Genomic DNA, 20,966 nt, shown 5'->3' on the forward strand with positions numbered 1-20,966 from the left:
TATGTGTGGTTAAATTAGAGAAATGTGATGAGCTTTGGAAAAGAGGTCCCGTTCGCATGAGGATTGACAGGTCTTGTATCATTGATTAAATTTCTTGTAGGCATTCTAATTCTTAACACAGAAGTTCAGTGAAGAAAATGCCTGTAAAATGTTATTGCTATACATAGTTTCTAGGTGAGTGAAATAGATAGCTTTTTTTATTTATATCTTTGAGTTGAGCAAACATATCATACCGCTATATATGGTGTCATGAGATCTTTTTATATATATATATTCATATATATGTAGGTATAAATACATGTATACACATACCTCTATGTCCTAAGATTTTATTAGTGAGGTGTTACAAGGAGCTCATAATACTAAGGCAATTTATAAAGTAAGGGATCATTTAGTACTAGTGAAACCTTTATAACATATGTCATCTTCAGTATGTAACTATTGCTGTAAATCCATTTTAGCAACTTGGAGAGGGAATAATTGTCTTGGGTTTTTTGTTTGTTTTTGTGTGTGTGTGTGTGTTTTAAATACTTCTATATACAGTCTCCTACTGAGGCAGAATGATCATGTACCAGAAATGTAAAACTGGGGAATTCTTATTCCAACGATGCTCTTAATGAAAAGCCAAAAAAGATTTGATTCCTAATCTCTTGGAAAGAGGTCATCAGTGAAGGGATAAATTTACAAAGAATTCTGAGATTCAAGTGTAGGAGTGACTAAGGAAGCCTAAAGCTGGTGCTCACTGCAGTTAAGCATCGTGGTGGCAGCTGAAGTTAAGTTTGTGAAGGGAGAGTGAGGTGTGCTAGAGACACTAGTTAAAACCTATATATAATATATATAGTTAATTTTGAAAAATTGATTAGGGAAAGACTTGATTTTTCACTACAGAGTATGTGCAGCAATAGTGTAGTTCTTATTCTCTTGCTTTGGGTCTGTTTTAAGCAAGTCTGAAGATTCTGGATTAGCCATTATCCCGCTCTTTACCAAAATGGAATCTTTCTGTAACATTTTAAAGAAAGATGAATATAGAAATAGAAGTGTCCAGAAGCAGATTAGTAGTCTAATTTTGAAGGCTGGGATAAATCTGTAGGAGGCTTGGGATTTCATTGTTGGTGGGGGTTTTCTTTTTTCTGCCAACCAAAGATCTCTATATACTTCGAAGCAGTTATATGAAGGGGATCTGATAATAATTTAAATATGTATGATACATTGAGAAAGCTGAACATCTGCCTGCTGAGAGTGGGGGGTTACACAAGGAGATTTAAAGTTCAAGTCGAAATGATCAATCAAAAATGACGCATCAAAATCAATACAGGAAAGTAACTTTTCACCTAGTCTCCAATTACAGGCTCTGAAACTGATTGGTGTAAAATACTTCCAGTTTTACAAATTGTTTTTACCTGCATAATATAGTGAAATACTTACATGACTAGCCAACAATAGTGTGATTAAAATGTTTAGTTACAGCTTTATGCTATCAAAATGTGTGCGTTTTTATTTTGTCTGATTGTTTGTTTTTACTGTGTACTTAAAACCTGACAGACGTAGCCCTTAATTAGTTCTTTTCTTGGTTAGAGATTGTTTGATGGCAATTATTTCTTTATTGCCACCTCCGAAGATTTCTTCCGGCATGCGGTAGAGCATCTCTCATCACTGGTGAATAAATGCTGGTTGTTCTCAGGCTTTGATTCCAAGGGAGCTTAAGTCGGTCTAAACTGGAACTCCTGCAGTCTTTTCCTTTGCTCTCCTGTTTCTTCACGTGCCATCGTCCTCACCTCTTACCTGTTGTGTAAATGCTGATGATTCTGCACTGAGCTGGTTCAGGAAGCTAAACTGTCAAGCTTTTCTTTCCTTTTTTTATTCTTTTGTTGTTGTTATTTTGTGGCCAGCTTTGTTTCCTGAACTAACCGCATAAATACCCAGCTTAGGGGAAAGACAGATACGTGCCAACCTGCAGTCGGTTTAACCTGTAGTGATACTCCAGAGTTATATTCCAAATGAAGTCTTCTAATATGATGCTTATTTTTGGAAGCTCTGCGCAGGCACAACTCTTACCTATATCAGTGTTTACTGTCAACAGGTAGTTCCAGTAAAATACATGGTTTAGATTCTTTAAAAAATATGCCTTCTCTCTTGTGATTGAAGGCCCTCAAACTTCAAAAACACTTGAACTGAGAAAATGTTTTACATTGAAAAAAAATTGATAGGCTGTGAAATATGATGTAATCTTTGGATACAATGATGCAAATCAAAGAGTCCTGCTGTTGCATTAATGCAAGTTGAGTAACTTTGTTTTGTGTTCAAGTCTTGAAACATCTTGATTTGCTTTACACATTACAGTGCTATTTTGTTTCTGTTCTGTTTACAGCTGATATTATTTCAACAGTTGAATTTAATTACTCTGGTGATCTTCTTGCAACAGGAGACAAAGGTGGCAGAGTGGTTATATTTCAAAGGGAACAAGAGGTCAGTGCCATGAAAAATAAGTGCTATTACACTGCTCCTGTGTTGCACGGTCTCACTTCATCGTTTCATGCTGCAACATTTAAATGGTTTGATAGTTTTCTCTCAAAACCCTAAACGGTCCATATTTCTAAATATCTGCCTCTTACTGAACTCGGTAGGTTGGTTTGGTGGTAATCTCCCCACAAAGAAAAAGATGACCACTTACATATGTGCTTAGTATGCTCAATATCATCTTGCAGAATTGCCTGTGGACTTTCTCCTAAACTTCACCCTTAGGGTCAGGTTGATTCAAGGTAAATACTAATGTTATTGAAAATAGTTTAAGAAAACAGCTTTATAAAGGAGAACACATGTGAAGCTGCAAGGATAACAGGAAAAGACGGTTCACAAATTGAAGAATTAACCATCTGTCGTGTTTTAGGAACCTGTGACTCTAAAACAGTGGGAGCAGCTACTTCTCCAGAAACACTTGGTTATTCTAGACCCAGAGGGTAGGAAGACATGTCCCCTCCCAAAGTTATGTGGCTTTTCAGCTGGATCTCTGCAATGCTATTCAGTTGTGTGATAATACTGTACTGTATTCTGCTTGTTCATCAACACAGATTTATTACTGAGCTTTATATAGCCACAGTAGTGTGTATTGGAAGAGTGTACTGAATGCTGACTTACTAACTAGGCCTTACGCAGACAGATACTTGTTGTCCCTTCTCATGTCTGGGAGAAACCTTGATTTGTTTCCTTTAAAGACTGAACTTTCCAAATGGCATTTTTTTTTCCTGCCACTGAGGTGCATGCTTATGCTTTTCTTTGAAGAGCTGATGATAATTTTGGTTTTGAGCCTTTTCTTGCATAAGAAATACCAAAGTTGAGCATGGAATTTTAATTCAGTTTCTTTGTGCCTGAAGCATATTAATCTTTAGGTGTTATGTTCTATTTTTGGCAGAATCCCACTTCTTTTGTTGTGTGATTCAGATGATCAGCTAATGAACAGCTGCTTAATATTTCGCATTTCATCTTTACTACAATATCATTTATAAAACATTTTACTGAAGGTAATTTATCAGTTTTCAAGTGAGGATTTTGAGAGGTAGTAAAATTAAAATACTGTTGTGAAAAAGCTGTTGAAACATTATGCTACTACACCTAGAGAGCTCATAGCCCATTTATCATTTAGTCTGATGTATGGACTTAACTAAAGCAAAGAGGTCAAGGTCAGGCATGTCCACCTGCTCAGGGTCTCTGGCTTGCTGGCGCTTGCTTAGAGTGGAACTGTTATTGGTTGTCCTTGAGCTGCTCAGTTGTTCTGCATGTCAAAACCCAGCTGTCAGGTCACTTCCTCATAGTTTAAAAAAAGTCAGACTTTTCACACAGGAATACTCAACTGTCTTCTGGGAGCACATATGAAATGCAGGGAAAGATGGGCATAAGAGTAATTCTTTCCTGCTCTCCCCACCCCCAAAACACCTGAACATGAGGGTTTTCCTTTTTGTTCCTAACTCAATTGCTACAGACTTTCCAAGGTTCCTCTGTGTGTTACAGCTGGTAAGTTAACATGCATAGTTCACTGCCGCTATCTCATCAGCCTCCAGTTAACATTCTCCCTGCCTGTGTCCCATTCAGGAGTTACAGAACTCATGCTTTTTAGTGAAGGAGAAGGCTGCTGGAATCAAATGACTTCAGATGACTTCAGAAACCAAGCTGCTTGTTGTCTTGGTACAAGTTTAACACATTTCTTTGATAGGTTTTGATTTCTTCATGCACAGGTGAAGTGACATGCTTCAGCTGATCTAACCCAGACCAGGGCAAGGATGGGTTTCTTAGTGCAAAAGTACTCATGCCATGTACAAAACTGCAGAACTTCTGGAGAGGAGGAAAAATACTTACTCAAATAATACTGAAAATGTAATGAAGTAAAATCTTAGTTATGCTGAATTTTAGACTAGGCTAATAACAATGCAGCGTAGTTATAAAATTTCACATACAGAGTTAACTAAAACTCCATCCTTGTGAGAGACAGCAGAAGGAAACTGGCCAAAAAGAATTGGGGGGGATGTTTTCCAAACATGAATGGGTATCTAACTAACTTATTTGAAAAGCCAAATAACTAGATACCTTAGATCTGACATTGGAAATCAGTGGATACTTGTGACTTTGATCTGTTCCTTGGTACCTCATCTACCAAATGAGAATGATATAAAACTAGAGAACAACTTTGTAAGGGAAAAAGTTGTTTGCCTGTTTGTGTAATAATCTTTGGTATATCATGATGATCGCTATAGAAGGGCATAGATGAAAATGTGGTTGTTCCTTCCCTCAAGATTTTTGAGAAAGGTTGTCAGAACTTAAATATAAACCTTGATACAAATACTGTACACAGAAAAGGTAAAAGAGTAGGAAAGGAGCCAGTTCTAATGCTTGATCTTCCTGGCCCTTCACAGTGACTTTTTGTCGTCGTGATTTTCCAAAAACACATCTAAGGGCATAGAACATAGTGTAGTTAAACATTTGATAGTCTGGAAACCCAGCATTATGTCCCTATCTTGGTGATTAGAGGAGTGAGTTTTGGGTAAAGACAGATATGGAGATAAGTGAAGTGGGAAAACTAATCCCTTGGAGTTGAAGGTTTAGGATTTAGGATGTAGCTAATCTCTTTGCTCTGATTTTGTTGATACTGCTTGGTAGTTGTAGTATAGCCTAGAACTCTTCAAAACACACACGGGAACTCCTTTGCAAACAACATGCCTCTTCAAAGTACTTTACTTGTCTAATCACAGAACCTATTTTATTATTTATATATAAAGCTATTTTTTAAAATAAGTCTGTGTGCATTATAGTGATGCTGAACTGGATACTGTCATAGAGTAAAAATGTCAAATTCGTCAAGACCTGTTGTAATAAGTTTATTTTCTAGCTGATGCTTACTTTACAATTTCTAGTCATTAGTTTGTATGTACAATTCCTAATGAACTGATTAACATCAGTTTCAAGAAATATTATGTTTCCTTTCAGAATAAAAGCCGTCCTCATTCTAGGGGAGAATATAATGTTTACAGTACCTTTCAGAGTCACGAACCTGAGTTTGACTACTTGAAAAGTCTAGAAATTGAGGAAAAAATTAATAAAATTAGGTGGTTACCGCAACAGAATGCTGCTCATTTCCTGCTGTCTACAAACGGTAAGGACACTTTATTTTTGCGAAAAGAAGTTTTTATACCTCATTTAAATATTATCTTACCCTTGATCCATTTGTGATTTTGGGGGGTGTTTTGGGACTGTTTTAATGTCTTCTTGGTTTTAATTATGTGTAAAATATGTTTTGATTGTAATACTGTAGATTACTGATTTAACATAAATTTGTTGCGAAACAGCAACATAATGGGCATAATTACATTCAGTGGATATGCTGGCCACGTTATCCATTTACATACCCTCTTACTCTGCCTGTTACTCCAGTACTGAAATGTGCATCCTTAGAAGAGCCCAAGGTTTTAAAGGCAACAGTCACATTAAAAGCAGTAATTTGTAGCGTTTTCATTGTGGACCTTAGTATATGTAGATGCAGTGCAAAAATTACAGGTTGGAAAGATAACAATGCCACCTTTGCTTTGACCTATTAATTCTTTAAATTTTTTATTTCTTCCAATATGATATTAGTTGTTACTTATATTACTGGTATAATCAGTCCTATAATTATTAGGATTGTTTCATTTTATTGTGTCATGGAGCAAGCTTTAATATGTAGAACTGCACTGAAAAACTTGCTTTTATTGTCAGATGAATAAGCGTTACTCCTAAGAGGTTTGGATCACTTTTTTTCCTTTTACTTAAATGATCTTATAAAAGTGCTGATGTAATTCCTGCTATACAAAACTTTAAAAGCAAGAATGACTTGTGTCTACAGTACTTCGAAATATAAAACTTTCTTTGATCTAGTTCATATTAAATTCAAAGCAGTCTTAAATTTTTTTCATCTTAAATGCTTTTTAAATACTTTGTGGTTTGTGGAGGAGAGGTTTGTTGCCAAGTACCTATAGATCTCATTCTTGATTTACAGTTACCTTTGGTATTCGGACAGATTCCCCTTAGTAAGACCTGGGAGTACCTGCCTTTGACTGTGGAATCCTAAAATAATGGAACAAGTTCCTGCTCTGTTACTGCCTTTGGCTCTCTCTTAGCAGACACTTAGAACAAATTTGGTTTTCCATAATTTAAGGTAGTTATAAGTAATTCATGTTTTCCTAGGGAGTTTTCTTTCTTTTTGTAGCATTTGTCTTGTTATTTAAAATGGTTTAGGTAGTCAGTACAGGGTGCTCTAGTGAATTTTCGTAATTGGCTTGAAGGGTAATTCCAGTGAATGGTAGGTTTAGTGCCTTATTGTTCAGGTGGAGACTTGTGTTTTATTCAAGGTAAACATTACAGTGGATTGAATGTGGAATCTATTTATCTGTATTGCATTTTTCCCTTTCACTGACACTTGCATTGTTGTTCCCCCCCCCATCCCCACCCTTTCTGTGTATGTATTTGGACTTTTTTTTAATGTACCAGTTCTGTTAAACAGTACAACTGAAGTACTGTTACATTATACGTTGTAGTATGCATAGGGAGGATTGTATTTTATATCACACTGTTGTTCAGAGGACTCCAGAGAGGTTCTTTGTGGCAAGCAGTGGACATCTAGATGCAGAAATAATACTCGCTCTACTGTCTGTTATTTAGTGACTTATCTTGAATCGAATTCATTTCAAGGATGTAAATTTTTGTTGGTTTTAGATAAAACTATTAAATTATGGAAAATAAGTGAAAGGGATAAAAGAGCCGAAGGTTATAATTTAAAAGATGAAGATGGAAGACTTAGGGATCCTTTCAGAATCACAGCGCTACGGGTATGTTTCTGCTCTTTGACTTTAAATATTTTTTTTCGCATTTACTTCTTTATCTTTGTACTTCCAAAGTTGTCATCTGAAATTTGTAGACTGAAAATGATGTTTTGTTCAGGGACACTAAAAAGATCTATAAAATGGAGATACTTAACTGTAAAGGTATACCTGTAAGAAAAGGTTGGTTTGACAAACTTAAGACAGACCTTCATGGCTATGGTATTATTAGCTTTCCAATGTGCTTTTCTTGGAACATCTCAATGTATTTAAAATGGATTTGAATTTTAAACTCTTAATTAAAATACTGTGTTAGAGACAGCATTAGTCCGCCTGAGTATATTCAAATTGACTGTAGAAAAAGAGATACTGATTTGCTGAGAGCTGTAAAGATAGACAGGAGATGTTTTGGCCTAAAATTACAGCATTTCAAAATGTCACCATTTGAGACTGCTATAGTCTGGACTCAGTTTACAGAAGCATGGATTCATAATGCTTTGTTCTTAGAACAGTCTAAGGTTTTGGTGCAGTATTAAGAATAGTAATAAAAAGTTCAGTCTGCACTTCCTAGTTAATCTAAACTGTTGCACCTAGTCATTCTGGCTTAGTTATACCCGAGCAGTGTGCTGATGGAATATGATTACTTTTTTTAAAACTGAACACTTCTGACACGTACTTGTAGCCATATTTATTTTGAAATAAGAATACTGTTTCAGAAAAAAAAACTTATGCTAATTTTTTATCATGAAACCCTAATGCACCTAGAAAAATAATAATTTCTCTTTATTTTGCACCATATAAGTTGTTATCTATGACTAAGAGTGGCTTCTGTTTTCCTTTTTGGCACAAAACAACAAAATATGCAGACTGTTACAGGATGAGGGGTGTTGGATGATAAACCACAATGAATTTATTCCAGCTAAAAGTAGAATGAAATCACTGCTTTAAAGTATTTAACTGAAATAATGGAAGGGCATGTAAGCATTTTTAAAATCTCAGCTGCAAAGAAGAGATGACCAAAATGTATAGTGAGCCACAAATGAATGAACACATTGCTGGATGCTTGAGCGGATTCAGGTGATATGGTTCAGTTGTGTTGGTGCTGAAAGTTATTGAACTTGTTCAGAGCTTTACTTGCTTCATCCTAAATGAATAGAGTTCGTGTTTCCCCGCACAAAATATAATGGGGAACACATGTAGGGAACACTTTTATTTCAGTATGCAAAGGCCCCTCGTATACTGTCTTCTCTTCCTTGCTGTGGCTAATACTAGTAGAGGATAGTGCTGTAGTGTCTGTGCCACCAGTGAGGAAGAGTAGGCACCCAGCTTAACCTTCATCCTCCCTGAGTGTTGATCGGTGAAGCCGGCAGGTGGGGTCTCATCATTGGGCTTAAAGTGTAGGCAATGTGAATTTGGGAAATATTCAGCTTTGATTGTGCTGATAATTCAGGTTTTGCTGAATATTTCTTTAACTTTGTATTTAACTTTTGGGGTCTCTTTCCTATGAATAAGAAAAGTTTAAACTGAGTGTTGGGAATTCTGCAGTTAGGTTGGAGGTGTTTTTGTCAAAGGGCAATTCTGAGCTTTTAGAAAACTTACTGTATACTTACATTCCCCCCACCACCACCACCTTTGTAGTGTAATAGTTTAGAGTTAGTGCTCCAACCTTGGGACCATTTAAAGCATGAGTTCCTGAAATGGAATAATGATTTCTACCATAAATAGAAATTAAACCAAGATTCTCACTGCTTTCAGAGCTTGTGTCGCTATTGACATTTGCTGGAATTATACAGTTTTTCTTTCTTTAAACTGAATATTGAAGCTAGGTATACGTGAGCCTAATGCATAGTCATGTTGGGAAAGGGCATCCAGTTCCTCTGGAAGGTGTCTTTTTATTCAGGTATGTGGGAGCCAAGATCTGATAGGGTCTTCAGATTAAAATATCTAAAAACAAGGAAATAAATTAGATACAGTACCTTAGCCCCAAATGCAGTGGCTGGAATGATGGAAAGTAGGTACAGATGAAATTTTGGCTTCTACAACCTTGGCCTTATGTAGGAGCAGACTACCCATCTGGAAATACGGACAGTCCAGAATATGGCCCCATGGCTTTACAAGGTTTTGGTTATATCACTGAAGAAAAATGTGTGAATGTATATTTTAAGCACTTGCATATATTTAGGAAGCAAAATGGGAGGAAGGCATCAAAAAGCAAGAACCTCCCTCTTAAGTTAGCTTTCTAAATCTGCTGCTTTTCTAGGAAAGGGTCGGGGTGAGCTGCAGACATTGCCAGGCACTGCATCTTGCAAGAAAAAGTGATGGAATGAACAAAGTGTGAGAGAAGACTGGGGGAGAGGAGGGAGCTCTCCTTCACCTAGAGTTACCTTCATATATTAGAATTATCAGGATTTGGGGATCTGGAGTATATATAGCTTGTCCTATGGGCTTTGTTTGCATGTTCCAATACAGAAGTATAATCCCCATTCCTTTATAACAAAGTAGGCTCATGAACAAGCACTTCAAAGTTGCGTCCTTTCCATAGAGAGAGATCAGCGCCTATGAAAGTACTATTCCTGGTGATTTGCATTAATGCACTTTTGATTTCATAACTGAGCAGGAACTAGGAGCTAAGAACAGGCATGGTCAGATATGAAGATTGCCTAATAAACAGTAACTGATTAAAATTAATCATTACCATTTATGATATAAACGGATTGTAAGATAGACATGATGAAGACAATTATAGAGCTCTTGGATAATGTGTTTGGTGTTCCAGGAAGACAGATGATCTTGGACGCGCGTAGTTTTTTTTCTTGTTTGGATGATGAAAGTTAGTGTTCTGTTGAACTGTGTGTCCTAGGAGAGCATAGGATGACCGTGGGCAATCTTAGACTGTTCATTTGCTGATCAGTAAAAAAAAAAAAAACTTGAGAGGGAGCTAGAAGGAAGCTTAATCCACTTGACTGTGATAAACTATGTCTTCCTTCCACATGTTAATAAAATCAAACTGACTGTTCAGAGTAAACAATTACGGGGATTTTTTGTTAACTTTTCCTTTCACAAGTATTCCTCTAATTTGGGGGCGGGAGAGAAGTGCTAGTTTCAAATCAACATCATCCTCAAATAGCATTGTAAGCATACACTGTTTTCCTGATGGAGGAGGTACAAAGTTCTGTATTTCACAGGTAATATGCTAACAACACAAAACCTCTGACAGACTTCTGCAAAAGTTAAGTCAGTTTTTTTGCTCTGAGGATTTGAAAAATGTTTAGAATTATGTGAACCATTTTTAGAAAAGAAGAAATCCAAGTTCTATTTTCAGTGTTTGCCTAAAGGCAAACTATTGTGTATTTCGTAACTCGGGTTTTGCAACTGTGCTTATTAACTTCTGTGGTTCTACGAAAAATTAGGACAAATTCATACTCCTGTTGGAAAATTGGTGATGGGGAAGAAGCAAGCTGAAATTGGAACCATGGAGTGCATTAATCTAAGTCTTCTGAAACAAATACCACTTTTATGCCACGTTTGACTGTTCTCTTTCATGTTTTAGGTGCCAATATTGAAACCCATGGACCTAATGGTAGAAGCAAGTCCCAGAAGGATATTTGCGAATGCACATACTTACCACATAAACTCTATTTCAGTAAATAGTGATCATGAAACGTACCTTTCTGCAGATGACCTAAGAATTAACCTATGGCATTTAGAAATCACAGATAGAAGTTTTAGTATCCTTTTTTTTTGTCCTTCATGAACCCTGGAGCTCATGTAATCTGTGTGTTTAACAGAATCACTTGAATTTTACTAATCAGAGGAAGTGTTTGACTGTAGATTTTAAAAACGTGTGGTCTAATCCCTAGAGGCTTAATACAGGGAAAGCAGGCCTTTGGATGCTGTCATTCATTCTTGAGTTTGAGCATTCTTTCAATGGAAAACTGTTGATAGAAATACTGTCGGTAGTTTGATTTCTAAAGAGAAGTTGAGGACCTTTGGAATCATCCTTTATTTGTGGAGTTCAGAGTCTATTTTAAATAAGAGCAGAAAGATGAAAAGTAGACTGTGTTACTGTAAATTCTATTTTCCAAGGTTTAAGGTCTCTTAGCTGTCTGAAATAACACTTTTAAAGAAATCAAATTTTAAAATTTGTATTTTCCATGGCAAGTAATATTGTTAATGGTAGAAATGATTTGAAAATCTTTTAGATTTTTTCAAGCCCGCCAATCTAAAACTGTAGTAGTATGTCCTACATTGGCAAATTTGCAGTAGAATAGCAGTTGCAGAAATATAAACAGAGCATACTCGAGTTTTCTAAGGCTTTAGGTAAATGGAGAGATAATGTACATTCATTAAAAGGGGTTAATGTATATGCCTTAAAAAAGGTTTGAGAGGGTCTGTGAGATCTCTGCGTAAGAGCTTAATCTTACTGGATGCTTATTTGGCAGTTTGGAAGCTGGCTTCATTCTAAGAACAATCTTTCAACTCTGTTTTGTTTTCTTTGTTACTACCAGGCAAATAAAGAGCTTTAAGAAAAATACAAATTAATTCTTGGCTCTTTGTGCTTCTGTGGATAGGTCTAGCTTATGTTTTGGGATGCATTCTGTTCCTCAGTTATCTCTAGCATATGTTAAAATTGATTTGTAAAATCTAGGTTTTTTCTTTTTAATCTACTTGGGTCCTTTTTACTTTATGCAAATTGCACATAGAAATCAAGATCTTGCCCTAATTCTCTACATTGGATTTGGGTGCGTTTTTATTTTATTTATTTCTTAACTAGCTATCTGCTAGAAATGATTCGAATGTAGAATGTTGCTTGCCTTTACCAAAACCTTCCCAGATATTGTAGATATTAAGCCTGCTAACATGGAGGAACTGACAGAAGTGATTACTGCTGCAGAGTTCCACCCGCATCACTGTAATGTGTTTGTCTACAGTAGTAGCAAAGGAACTATTCGCCTCTGTGATATGCGTTCTTCGGCCCTCTGTGACAGGCATTCAAAATGTGAGTTAGCATGCATTTTTTTTGTTCTGATTTTGGTTGGTGCAAGATAGACTGTATAGGTATTCTGCTTATAAATGAACATACCAAGTTCTGCTTATTGGTAAAGAATTTACAAGGTAAGGGGTGGTAGTTTTGTAGAATGGAACATTTTAATTGTCTTGTTCTAGGCCATCAACAAGCAGAAGTGTAGCATGAGACAATTGACGATCTGACTCTGCTCCTGTTTACCCATTTATGCATCATAAACTGATGGGAACAAGTGCTTTTGGCACCAGTGAGACCTGTCTTCTGTCCAGACTCAGTCTTGGTGCTTCTCAAAGGTATCTGCTTAACAAATGCCAGTTCAGGGCAGTTTATTCACCTTTGTGCATTAGGAACTGGTCTGAGGCTGCCAGAATCCATTTAATTTGTGACCATTTACACCTACTGGGATAGAATTTGATCTTAAGAGTATGTGCTGAGTTTGAAGTTAGTTTGCAGGGTTGAAACACGGATGTCCTCAGTCTGCTGAGCCACCTAAACTCATGTAGGTGAGGAAAGCGTGTGTACTGCAGCGATAAGGAAAACTGCCAGTGCCTTGCCCACAGCCTGTTATTCCTTGTTCACTATTGTAAATAGTAGTGGTTTATTTGTATTAGTATTCATGTGGGCTGACCTACCATATTGATATTTGCAGGTAAGCTTTCTATAGTGAAGATAAGGATTTTATGTTGGTGGAAAGAAATAATTGTACAATGTGAGATATATAAATGCTAAGCTGGTTTCACTTAGTTATTAAAGTTATTTAAAATCAGTTATTTTATTAGTTGTTAAAACTAAGTTTTTAAAATCTGTTTTTAATGTTTTTTCACTGAATAACTTCCTGTTTAAAAGGGTCTCTTTAAAAATAAAGCTAATTCTGGATAGCTTGTGTCACGACACATATTATTTGATCATAAAGCAATATTGGCTTCAAAGATTATCTGCCTTCTAAAACCATACCAATTGCATTTCAAGTGTTGATACTAATATTTCATTTCAGTAGATTGTGTTGTACAACTTTTGGATGTAAATAAAAATAGATCATAGTCTCAAAATACATGGGTCATGGAATAACATCTTGCATTGGGGTTGCTGCTGTTTTTTCCTGCTGTTGTTCAACATAATTTGTAGATCAGCGGTGTTTATTGTACCCATACACCGTTTTTTAACTTTTCTTCTCTCGTTCATCCCTAAGACCTCTGAACTGTAGCTTGCTGATGCTGTGCTCTATTTGAGAGTATATTGGACATCGGCATCTAGCAAACCGATGACTAGGGGCCTAACATTGTTCAAAAGGAGACTATTTTAAAAAGACTGTTTAACAGCAACCTTATTTTAAAAGAAACTAGTATTATGATTTAAAATTGTGTGAGTACTGAAAAATGTTGGAAGCTGTAGAACTTGGTGTTGGTTTCATTTGTAATTGTATCTTTTATCTACAGTTTTTGAAGAACCTGAAGATCCTAGCAGCAGATCATTTTTTTCAGAAATAATATCATCGATATCTGACGTAAAATTCAGTCACAGTGGTCGATACATGATGACGAGAGACTACCTTTCGGTTAAAGTATGGGATCTCAATATGGAAAACAGGCCTGTAGAGACATATCAAGTATGGTGGTCACATTTTCTTAAATGTTCCCCCCCCAGCTTCTTTTTCTTTAAAGCTCTCTAATACCATTTTAAATGTTTCAAAAAGGTTCATGAGTATCTTCGAAGCAAGCTTTGTTCCCTTTATGAAAATGACTGCATCTTTGACAAGTTTGAATGCTGCTGGAATGGTTCTGATAGGTAAGGTGTTTCGGGTGGGGGGGGGAAGGTGTTGTCCTATCCCTGTCCAAGTTTAGCAGTTCGTTACCTGGTCTTGAAACACATAACCAGTCCTTAGCTTTAATGATGTCATTACTTGCATTCAAATGAATTGACCTTGCAAGAAGACTTCAGTTGTCAGTCTTCCACCCTCAAGTTACAGGAGTAGAATAAATTTTTGCTTGTCAGTTTGTTTCTAATCTGAGTCATTGTTGAAGCTTTGTGTAGTCAGGACTTTGTTTTAAGCCTTACACCATGAAAACGAGACTCAGTTTTATTTTCGAAAGGTATACAAGAATATGCATTCAGTGTTTAGTACATTAAATCTTCTCGTGCTTTCTGCAGGCTGAAGAGGATAAAACTGAATTAGATAATTATTTGTTCACAGTAGTGGGAATTCTTGTCTTGCCTGCAAGTTGTGGAAGCAATGTAATCAGATGGCAAAGCCAGTTTTATTGACCCAAGCTGGGTTTGTTTCCTGTCAGTGGGTATGGTAATATTGGGTACTAAATGCTTTTAAAATGAATTTAGAACCCCTGGATGAGACTGTGGCAGATCCGGTTCTTATATCTAGATACTTTATGTTGGCATGTCTGGAGGATTTTTTTTTTTTTGGGGGGGGGGGGGTAGGACTTTTATGAACATATTTGAAATATCTAAAACAGTGACTTGTCTGCCACCGAATACTTGCAAGCTGTTCAGTGAAAAGGCACTAGTTTTGATTTGATGGTAACAAGATCAGCATGTGAAACAAACAAGCTTTGACGTAAAGCTATCATATTTTGGAGAACAAAAGATGCACCGCATGGTTTAGAAGAGGACAGTGATCAGGGAGGTCAAGTCTAGTAAGCTGTGTGCAGGAGTCAGCAAAGGGAAACCTGCCTACATTGGTACTGCAGTGATAGTTGAGATTGCATGTACTGCTACATGCCACTTATAAGAATTTGATAAGTAAACAATATTGAGGAAAACTGATTATTGTAAGTATCTGGTTACAAGTGGCTGAGGAGAAGAATGTATCCAAATCTGAGCAAATCTTTAGAGAACAAATTGCTGAAAAACAGGATGCTGTAGTTTAAATCAGATTTAGAAGTAGAAGAAGAAAATGGCTTCCAGGGTCACTAAAGTCAAGTAGCCTGTTACTTGAAAGGATATACTTCAGCAGTTAATAACAGTGGTGGAGTTGTGTTTATTTCTTTCACTGAGGAAATAATCATACTGTATCAGTCCCATATAAAAAGTTAGCAGTATTTACAATATCAAATAGAAAAATATATAAATGATGTGGTATGTGTTCTTCAGCTCTGCTAAAATGCAGTGAAACTGACCCTTATTTCTAAATTTCTTTTTCAAGCAATTCCAGTCAACCTTATATTAAAAAAAAAAAAAAAAAAAAAAAAGTCAAAGTGTCACTAAGTTTAGGCTTATTGTCTGTTATGTAACATATAATAAGAACATAAGTTGTCATAGGTTGTGATGCTCTCCTTCCTTTGAAAAAGCAAAAAATTCATCCACTCCCTAGTACAACCTGAGCAATATATTTTGTGTTGATAGTATTGCAGTTGGCTCCTAGCCTTTAGGTTTTTTTTTTTTTAACATAATAAAAACAATATGTATTAACAAATAAGATGACAAGGCTGAGGCGGTTGAGATTTTAACAATCAGTGGGATTTCTGCCTCTTAGAAAGTAGCTTTTTCAGGTTTCAGGTGGTGGTGGTAAGTGTTTTTGTACACAAAAAATGAACATTGAAGCCTAAATTTCAAACAAACTGTTCTGTGAAAGCTACGAGCAAAGTGTTCATTGGAAGTTAGTTATTTGAAAGCATTTTCAGAAGCACATTTTTTTTCTGCTTTATTCAGAAGCTGGCTTGGTACTGTATAGTGAGTCCAAATTGTTTCTGAAGGGCTGCATTGTGTTTTCACGTAAGGGGTTTCTTTTTGTGATTTGAGGAAACTTTTCTGTGATTAATCCATTTGCGTGTTTATGGTCAGCATGGGCACTGCGCAAAGGAAGGGACTTGCATATGTGATGCTGTACGTAATTTAAGCAGTTTTCCAAGGCGTTTGCTTCCACCATGACTTCCAGTGCTGCAGGATAAAAATATAGAACAGGAATAGGAAAGCCCACTTTTCTCACCTTAAGGATAAGGATGCTGCTGAATACTGGTGGAAGGAGGGATGGACCTCAGGGCGAGGAAAAAAGCGTAATGCCAAATGCGCTTTACCGTGAACTTGATCTGACAGTCACCTTGTGTATAAGAAGACAGGGATGGAATATTACCTCTGGAAACCTAATTATAGCAGATTTCTCTTCTGTTTTTAAACAGTGCTATCATGACTGGATCTTACAACAATTTCTTTAGAATGTTTGACCGGAATACGCGACGAGATATCACTTTAGAAGCATCCAGGGAGAGCAGCAAACCTCGTGCCATCTTAAAGCCGCGTAAAGTGTGTACGGGTGGTAAAAGAAAGAAAGATGAAATAAGCGTTGACAGTCTGGACTTCAACAAGAAGATTCTTCATACAGCATGGCATCCCATGGAGAACATCATTGCTGTAGCTGCCACCAATAATTTGTATATATTCCAGGACAAAATTAACTAAAGATGGCTTACTTGAGGACAGAGTCGTCGTCTTGCATAGTTAAGCTCAGTTGTTTATCTGTAAAAGAGAAGGCCTTGTTGTCCTACCGATGAAGAACATTGATGCACTTACTTCCCTTTAGATAAAGGAGAGAATCTGGCCTGGTTTTTGAGTTCATGGTGTAGTTCTGCCTTCAGTGGGGGTAGGGAGTGTGAGCTGCAATTTTCTGAGAGAAACCCTCTAGAAGCAGAACTGATGGACAGGGCTCAATAAGGCCAATACTCAAAACAAATGTATTTATTTAAGTCTGAGCCTTCCTTTCCAGTTTATAGACCAAAAATTTAACACCCAAGAAGAAAAATTGTCATAAAAATGTAATTTCTATCTCTCGCGCTCTTTCTCTGCTGTAATATTTGGGCCTTTTGAAACATATATTGTGCTTAATGCCTGTAAACATTCCTCCTCTGGCCTGTATCTAGGCTTAGGTGTTTTTACCTTTGAGCACTTAGGTAGGTCTTGAGTTGGGTTCGTAGACAGGTTTCCATGAATATTTACTCACCAACTGTATCTATAACCACACCTTCTGGTGTAAACCACTTAATAAAATAACAAGCTATAAAAAGTGTTTTTAAATCTGAAGGTATGTATTCAGTCTTTTTATTTTTTTATTGCATGTACTGAGATTGTGCAGAATAATTCTGATGGGCAGTTTTGACAATGTTTGTCCTGAAACACTGATTTTTGGCAGACTAATTGAACTTTTTTTGTAGTATTTCAAATTCTAAATTTAGTTTCTATAAAATTGTTTAGTTTAAGTTGCACTGTTTTTGTAAAAAGCTATCTCCATACCAAGTAGGAGATGGAAAAGGTTAGTATAAAGATGTCGACAGCCTTAATAGACAGTGACCGCCTTGCACAGAAAGGAAAACAAAACACTTAACAAAATTTCTTCTTTGAACAGAAGAACTCAGTTTCTGATGCCTCTCAATGTTAGAGACATACCTTATGTGCATTATGTTTTTTTAACCTTTTTAGTGTTTGTCTTGAAGATGTACTTTATTTTAAATATTTGGCATAATATATTGTTTCACACTGCAGTTCAAGCCAGCAAAAAAAACTGTCTTGATTATGCCAAGCAGCAACACAGCTTAATACATTTTAGCGTATTCTAACTTTAGGGATCCTTGACCAAGAGGTCGGAAAATACTGAAACTACAAGCTGATGTTTCCTGCGTTTGTTACTGTATCTTTGTTATTGCTAACTTTTTTTTTTTAAGCCTTAGGTACTTTTTTTTTCCTTTCTCCAAAGGGGCCTAAAATTCATCAACCTTCTCTTTACCCTAGACTGGCATGGGCGTAAAGTTGTTTCTGAAATTATTGCAGCACGTTTCAGTATCATCAAGTAGTTCAAAGTTACAATCTATAAAATGTGCCTGCAAATCAGAAGTTCTTCATGAAATATTAGATCCTTTGAGATTCCCAGAGGAAATGCAAAGGTGTGGTTTACACTCCATTTTTAATAAAATAAAGGTGTATTATGATTACTAAATCAGATATGCATATGCAAGAGCAAAATGTCTCTCTTCCTACCCTCTCAATTAATGTCCATAGAGTGCCACTCTTGTTCACAGTAAGCTAGTAAGTACAACTAACTTTGAGGTTCTACGAATAAAGTTTAAATTAAAAAAAAAAAAAAAAAAAAAAGCTTATACTGTATATTGGTTGTGACACTATTTGCAAATCTTGAAATGTGGAACTCCTGGGTCATTAAAGCATTAGACTTGACCTTGTTCCGAAAATACATAATAGAGCTAATACAATGGGATTGTACATACTTGTTCAATTATTTTGACCAAAAAGTTTAATAAATTTTAAATGTTTACCTGGACTTGCTCTGTGTATTTTGACAATTTTTTTTCCTTTTGTGGGATAATTGGCGAAATTAGCCAATCCGAAGATTGTTTGTATTTCCATTTTAAATGGTTAGTTTTTGAATGGTCATACCTCTAACTCGGAAGGCCATCTGTTCATATTCAGTGAATATATCAGTGCTGTCTATTTTTGATCTATTTTTTCAGCTAATGTAAGTGGAATATGAGTAAAAAAAATGATAATCTTCTATTATATGAGAAACATGATTTGCTTGTACCTCTTTCAATTAAATAGTTTTTGATTCATGAAATTTTCATCATTCATTTTATTTAAAAAAAGTTTATTGTTAGTTTGACCTGATAAAATTATTGTTCTTTCAGTTCAATATTTGCACACAGCCACCATTAGGAGATGAATGAAATAAGTAACATCTAGGTATTTGTAAGTGGTTTGTAAAAGTTCACTCAAGTTGAAATAGTTTTGATCTTGTCTTTCTAATTTCTATTACCAGTTTTTAAGAGCACCACAGTACTCCTAGTACTTAATATATTCTGAACAGTTAATTTCCAGGAAATAGTGTATTTTATAAATGAACAAGCTGTTACAAACAGTAGGACTATTGCATTAGCATTAGATGTATGGTATTTGGCATTAATGCATTAAAATCCCTACACACAAAATCTGACAGGTTGTCAGCTATGTTAAAAAGTATGAAACTACTGTTTTGCAAATATTTCCTGCATGTGAGAATGTCAGGAGAGGGAAGTCTGTTATTTTTGAGAAAACAAGTAGAACAGCTGAAACTATTTGTACTAAAACTTACAGGTAAGATTTTGAAACCGCTAACCAACTGTTTCGATATGGTGATATTGATAATGGCCAGTTATTTAGGGTTTTAATGAGCACTGTGTATCAAAGACTGTTTTTGTAACCCTGAGAAATAGTTTAATGTTTTACTCAGTTTTGCATAATCCTCTCTTCGCTTATGCATATGAGATTTAAACATATGTTTTGAAATGTCGGCATATTTGTGCTGTAGTGAACTGAACGTGGCATCCGCGGTGGCTGCTGCTGCTGCTCGATGATGCTGAAGCACTGAAAGGCAAACTAACAACCTGCTCACAGTTCTGCTGCTTCCTCTCAGGGCTGATCTTTAAAATTGGAGGAAATGCGATTTAAGATTAAACTTTAAATGTCATTGTCATTTTGCTATGTCAATCCAACCATACAGAAACACATACAAACTCAAAAAAACCCTGAATTCCTTTTGAAAGTGCTGAGTGACTCTAAAAAAACAAATTCATAAGCTTAAGTAAGAAGTATGGGTATCTGTAAATATAATCTTAAGTCCCTCTATTGAGGTCTTGGGGTTTTTTTTTCCCCTGAGTTTTCAGGATTAAGGAAATCAAACGAACACAACTGCATGCAGTTTTTGGATTCCCACCTTCAGTTCCATTTTGTAGAGAACAGGGAGGAACCGAGGAGGAGAAGCACTGTCATTAGGAAGAATTCAGCTAACCTGAATAGTGTCCATAGCTAAAACAGTGCAAAAACCGATACTTACGGAGCTGAGTTGCCTTGAACTATAGACAGAATAAAATTTTTTTGTCTCTTATAAAAATGCATGTGGTATGTAGTGAGGAGTTGCTTTACTTGACTGAGGAATGATGAAATACATAGGTTTTGAACTGCTGTGCTTATGAATAAACTGTGCTTCCTGACAGTTCCAGTCACTTACTTTGTGCTTTTACCTTCTTGGGTAAAGGAAGTGGGAGGAGGGATTTCAGAGAAGACTGATACCTGTGTTAACATCTGCAGGGTAGGGAGAACTTCAGTTGCAGCTTGGTAGCTAGATCAAATGAGTTAAAAGAATAAAGGAACTGGTGTCCTTAGGTGATGACTGAAACTCTCTCATACAGCCAAACTCCAAAGGGGGTGTCAGTGCACATAAGCTATACGTGATGGGATTTTATGTGGTTTTTAGTTTCTCCCTTGAGATGGTCTTTATTCAGACTGATCTGATGTTTCATGTTATGTGGTAGAACATGTTGTTTCTCCAGGTCTTGGCCTTCCTTTCTTTTTTTTTTCTTAAAAAAAAAAAAAAAAAAAAAAAAAAAAAAAAAAAAGGAAGTGGGGGGAGGTGTTTAGTGCTGCTTAGCCTCCCTTCTTATTTGTTGTTAATGGATCCTGCCTGCTATACATGGTGGGATTTTGAGGCTATAAAATGTGTTGCTAAAACTCCAAGACTAAGTGCCAGCCACTGTCTCAGACCTAAGGATTTTCCTCCATGGCTCAGTATCTTAGTTATTTCACCTAGTACCTTCATTTTATGTGAGGTG

At 36.2% G+C, this 20,966-nt stretch overlaps 1 protein-coding gene across 1 annotated transcript in view; it reads left to right on the forward strand.

The window, feature by feature from the left end:
• Positions 1 to 18,643, forward strand: part of PPP2R2D (protein phosphatase 2 regulatory subunit Bdelta) — a 32,119-nt gene extending 13,476 nt beyond the window's left edge. Inside the window, exons 3-10 of the mRNA XM_064514412.1 lie at positions 2,369 to 2,466; positions 5,476 to 5,641; positions 7,237 to 7,349; positions 10,891 to 11,068; positions 12,175 to 12,339; positions 13,803 to 13,972; positions 14,060 to 14,151; positions 16,497 to 18,643. Coding sequence (XP_064370482.1) covers positions 2,369 to 2,466; positions 5,476 to 5,641; positions 7,237 to 7,349; positions 10,891 to 11,068; positions 12,175 to 12,339; positions 13,803 to 13,972; positions 14,060 to 14,151; positions 16,497 to 16,776 — 1,262 coding nt within the window. The 3' untranslated portion in view covers positions 16,777 to 18,643. The remainder of the gene's footprint in view (positions 1 to 2,368; positions 2,467 to 5,475; positions 5,642 to 7,236; positions 7,350 to 10,890; positions 11,069 to 12,174; positions 12,340 to 13,802; positions 13,973 to 14,059; positions 14,152 to 16,496) is intronic.
• The last annotated feature ends 2,323 nt before the right edge of the window (positions 18,644 to 20,966 follow it).

This window comes from Dromaius novaehollandiae, chromosome 6, assembly GCF_036370855.1.
Source record: "Dromaius novaehollandiae isolate bDroNov1 chromosome 6, bDroNov1.hap1, whole genome shotgun sequence".
Lineage (NCBI taxonomy): Eukaryota > Metazoa > Chordata > Aves > Casuariiformes > Dromaiidae > Dromaius > Dromaius novaehollandiae.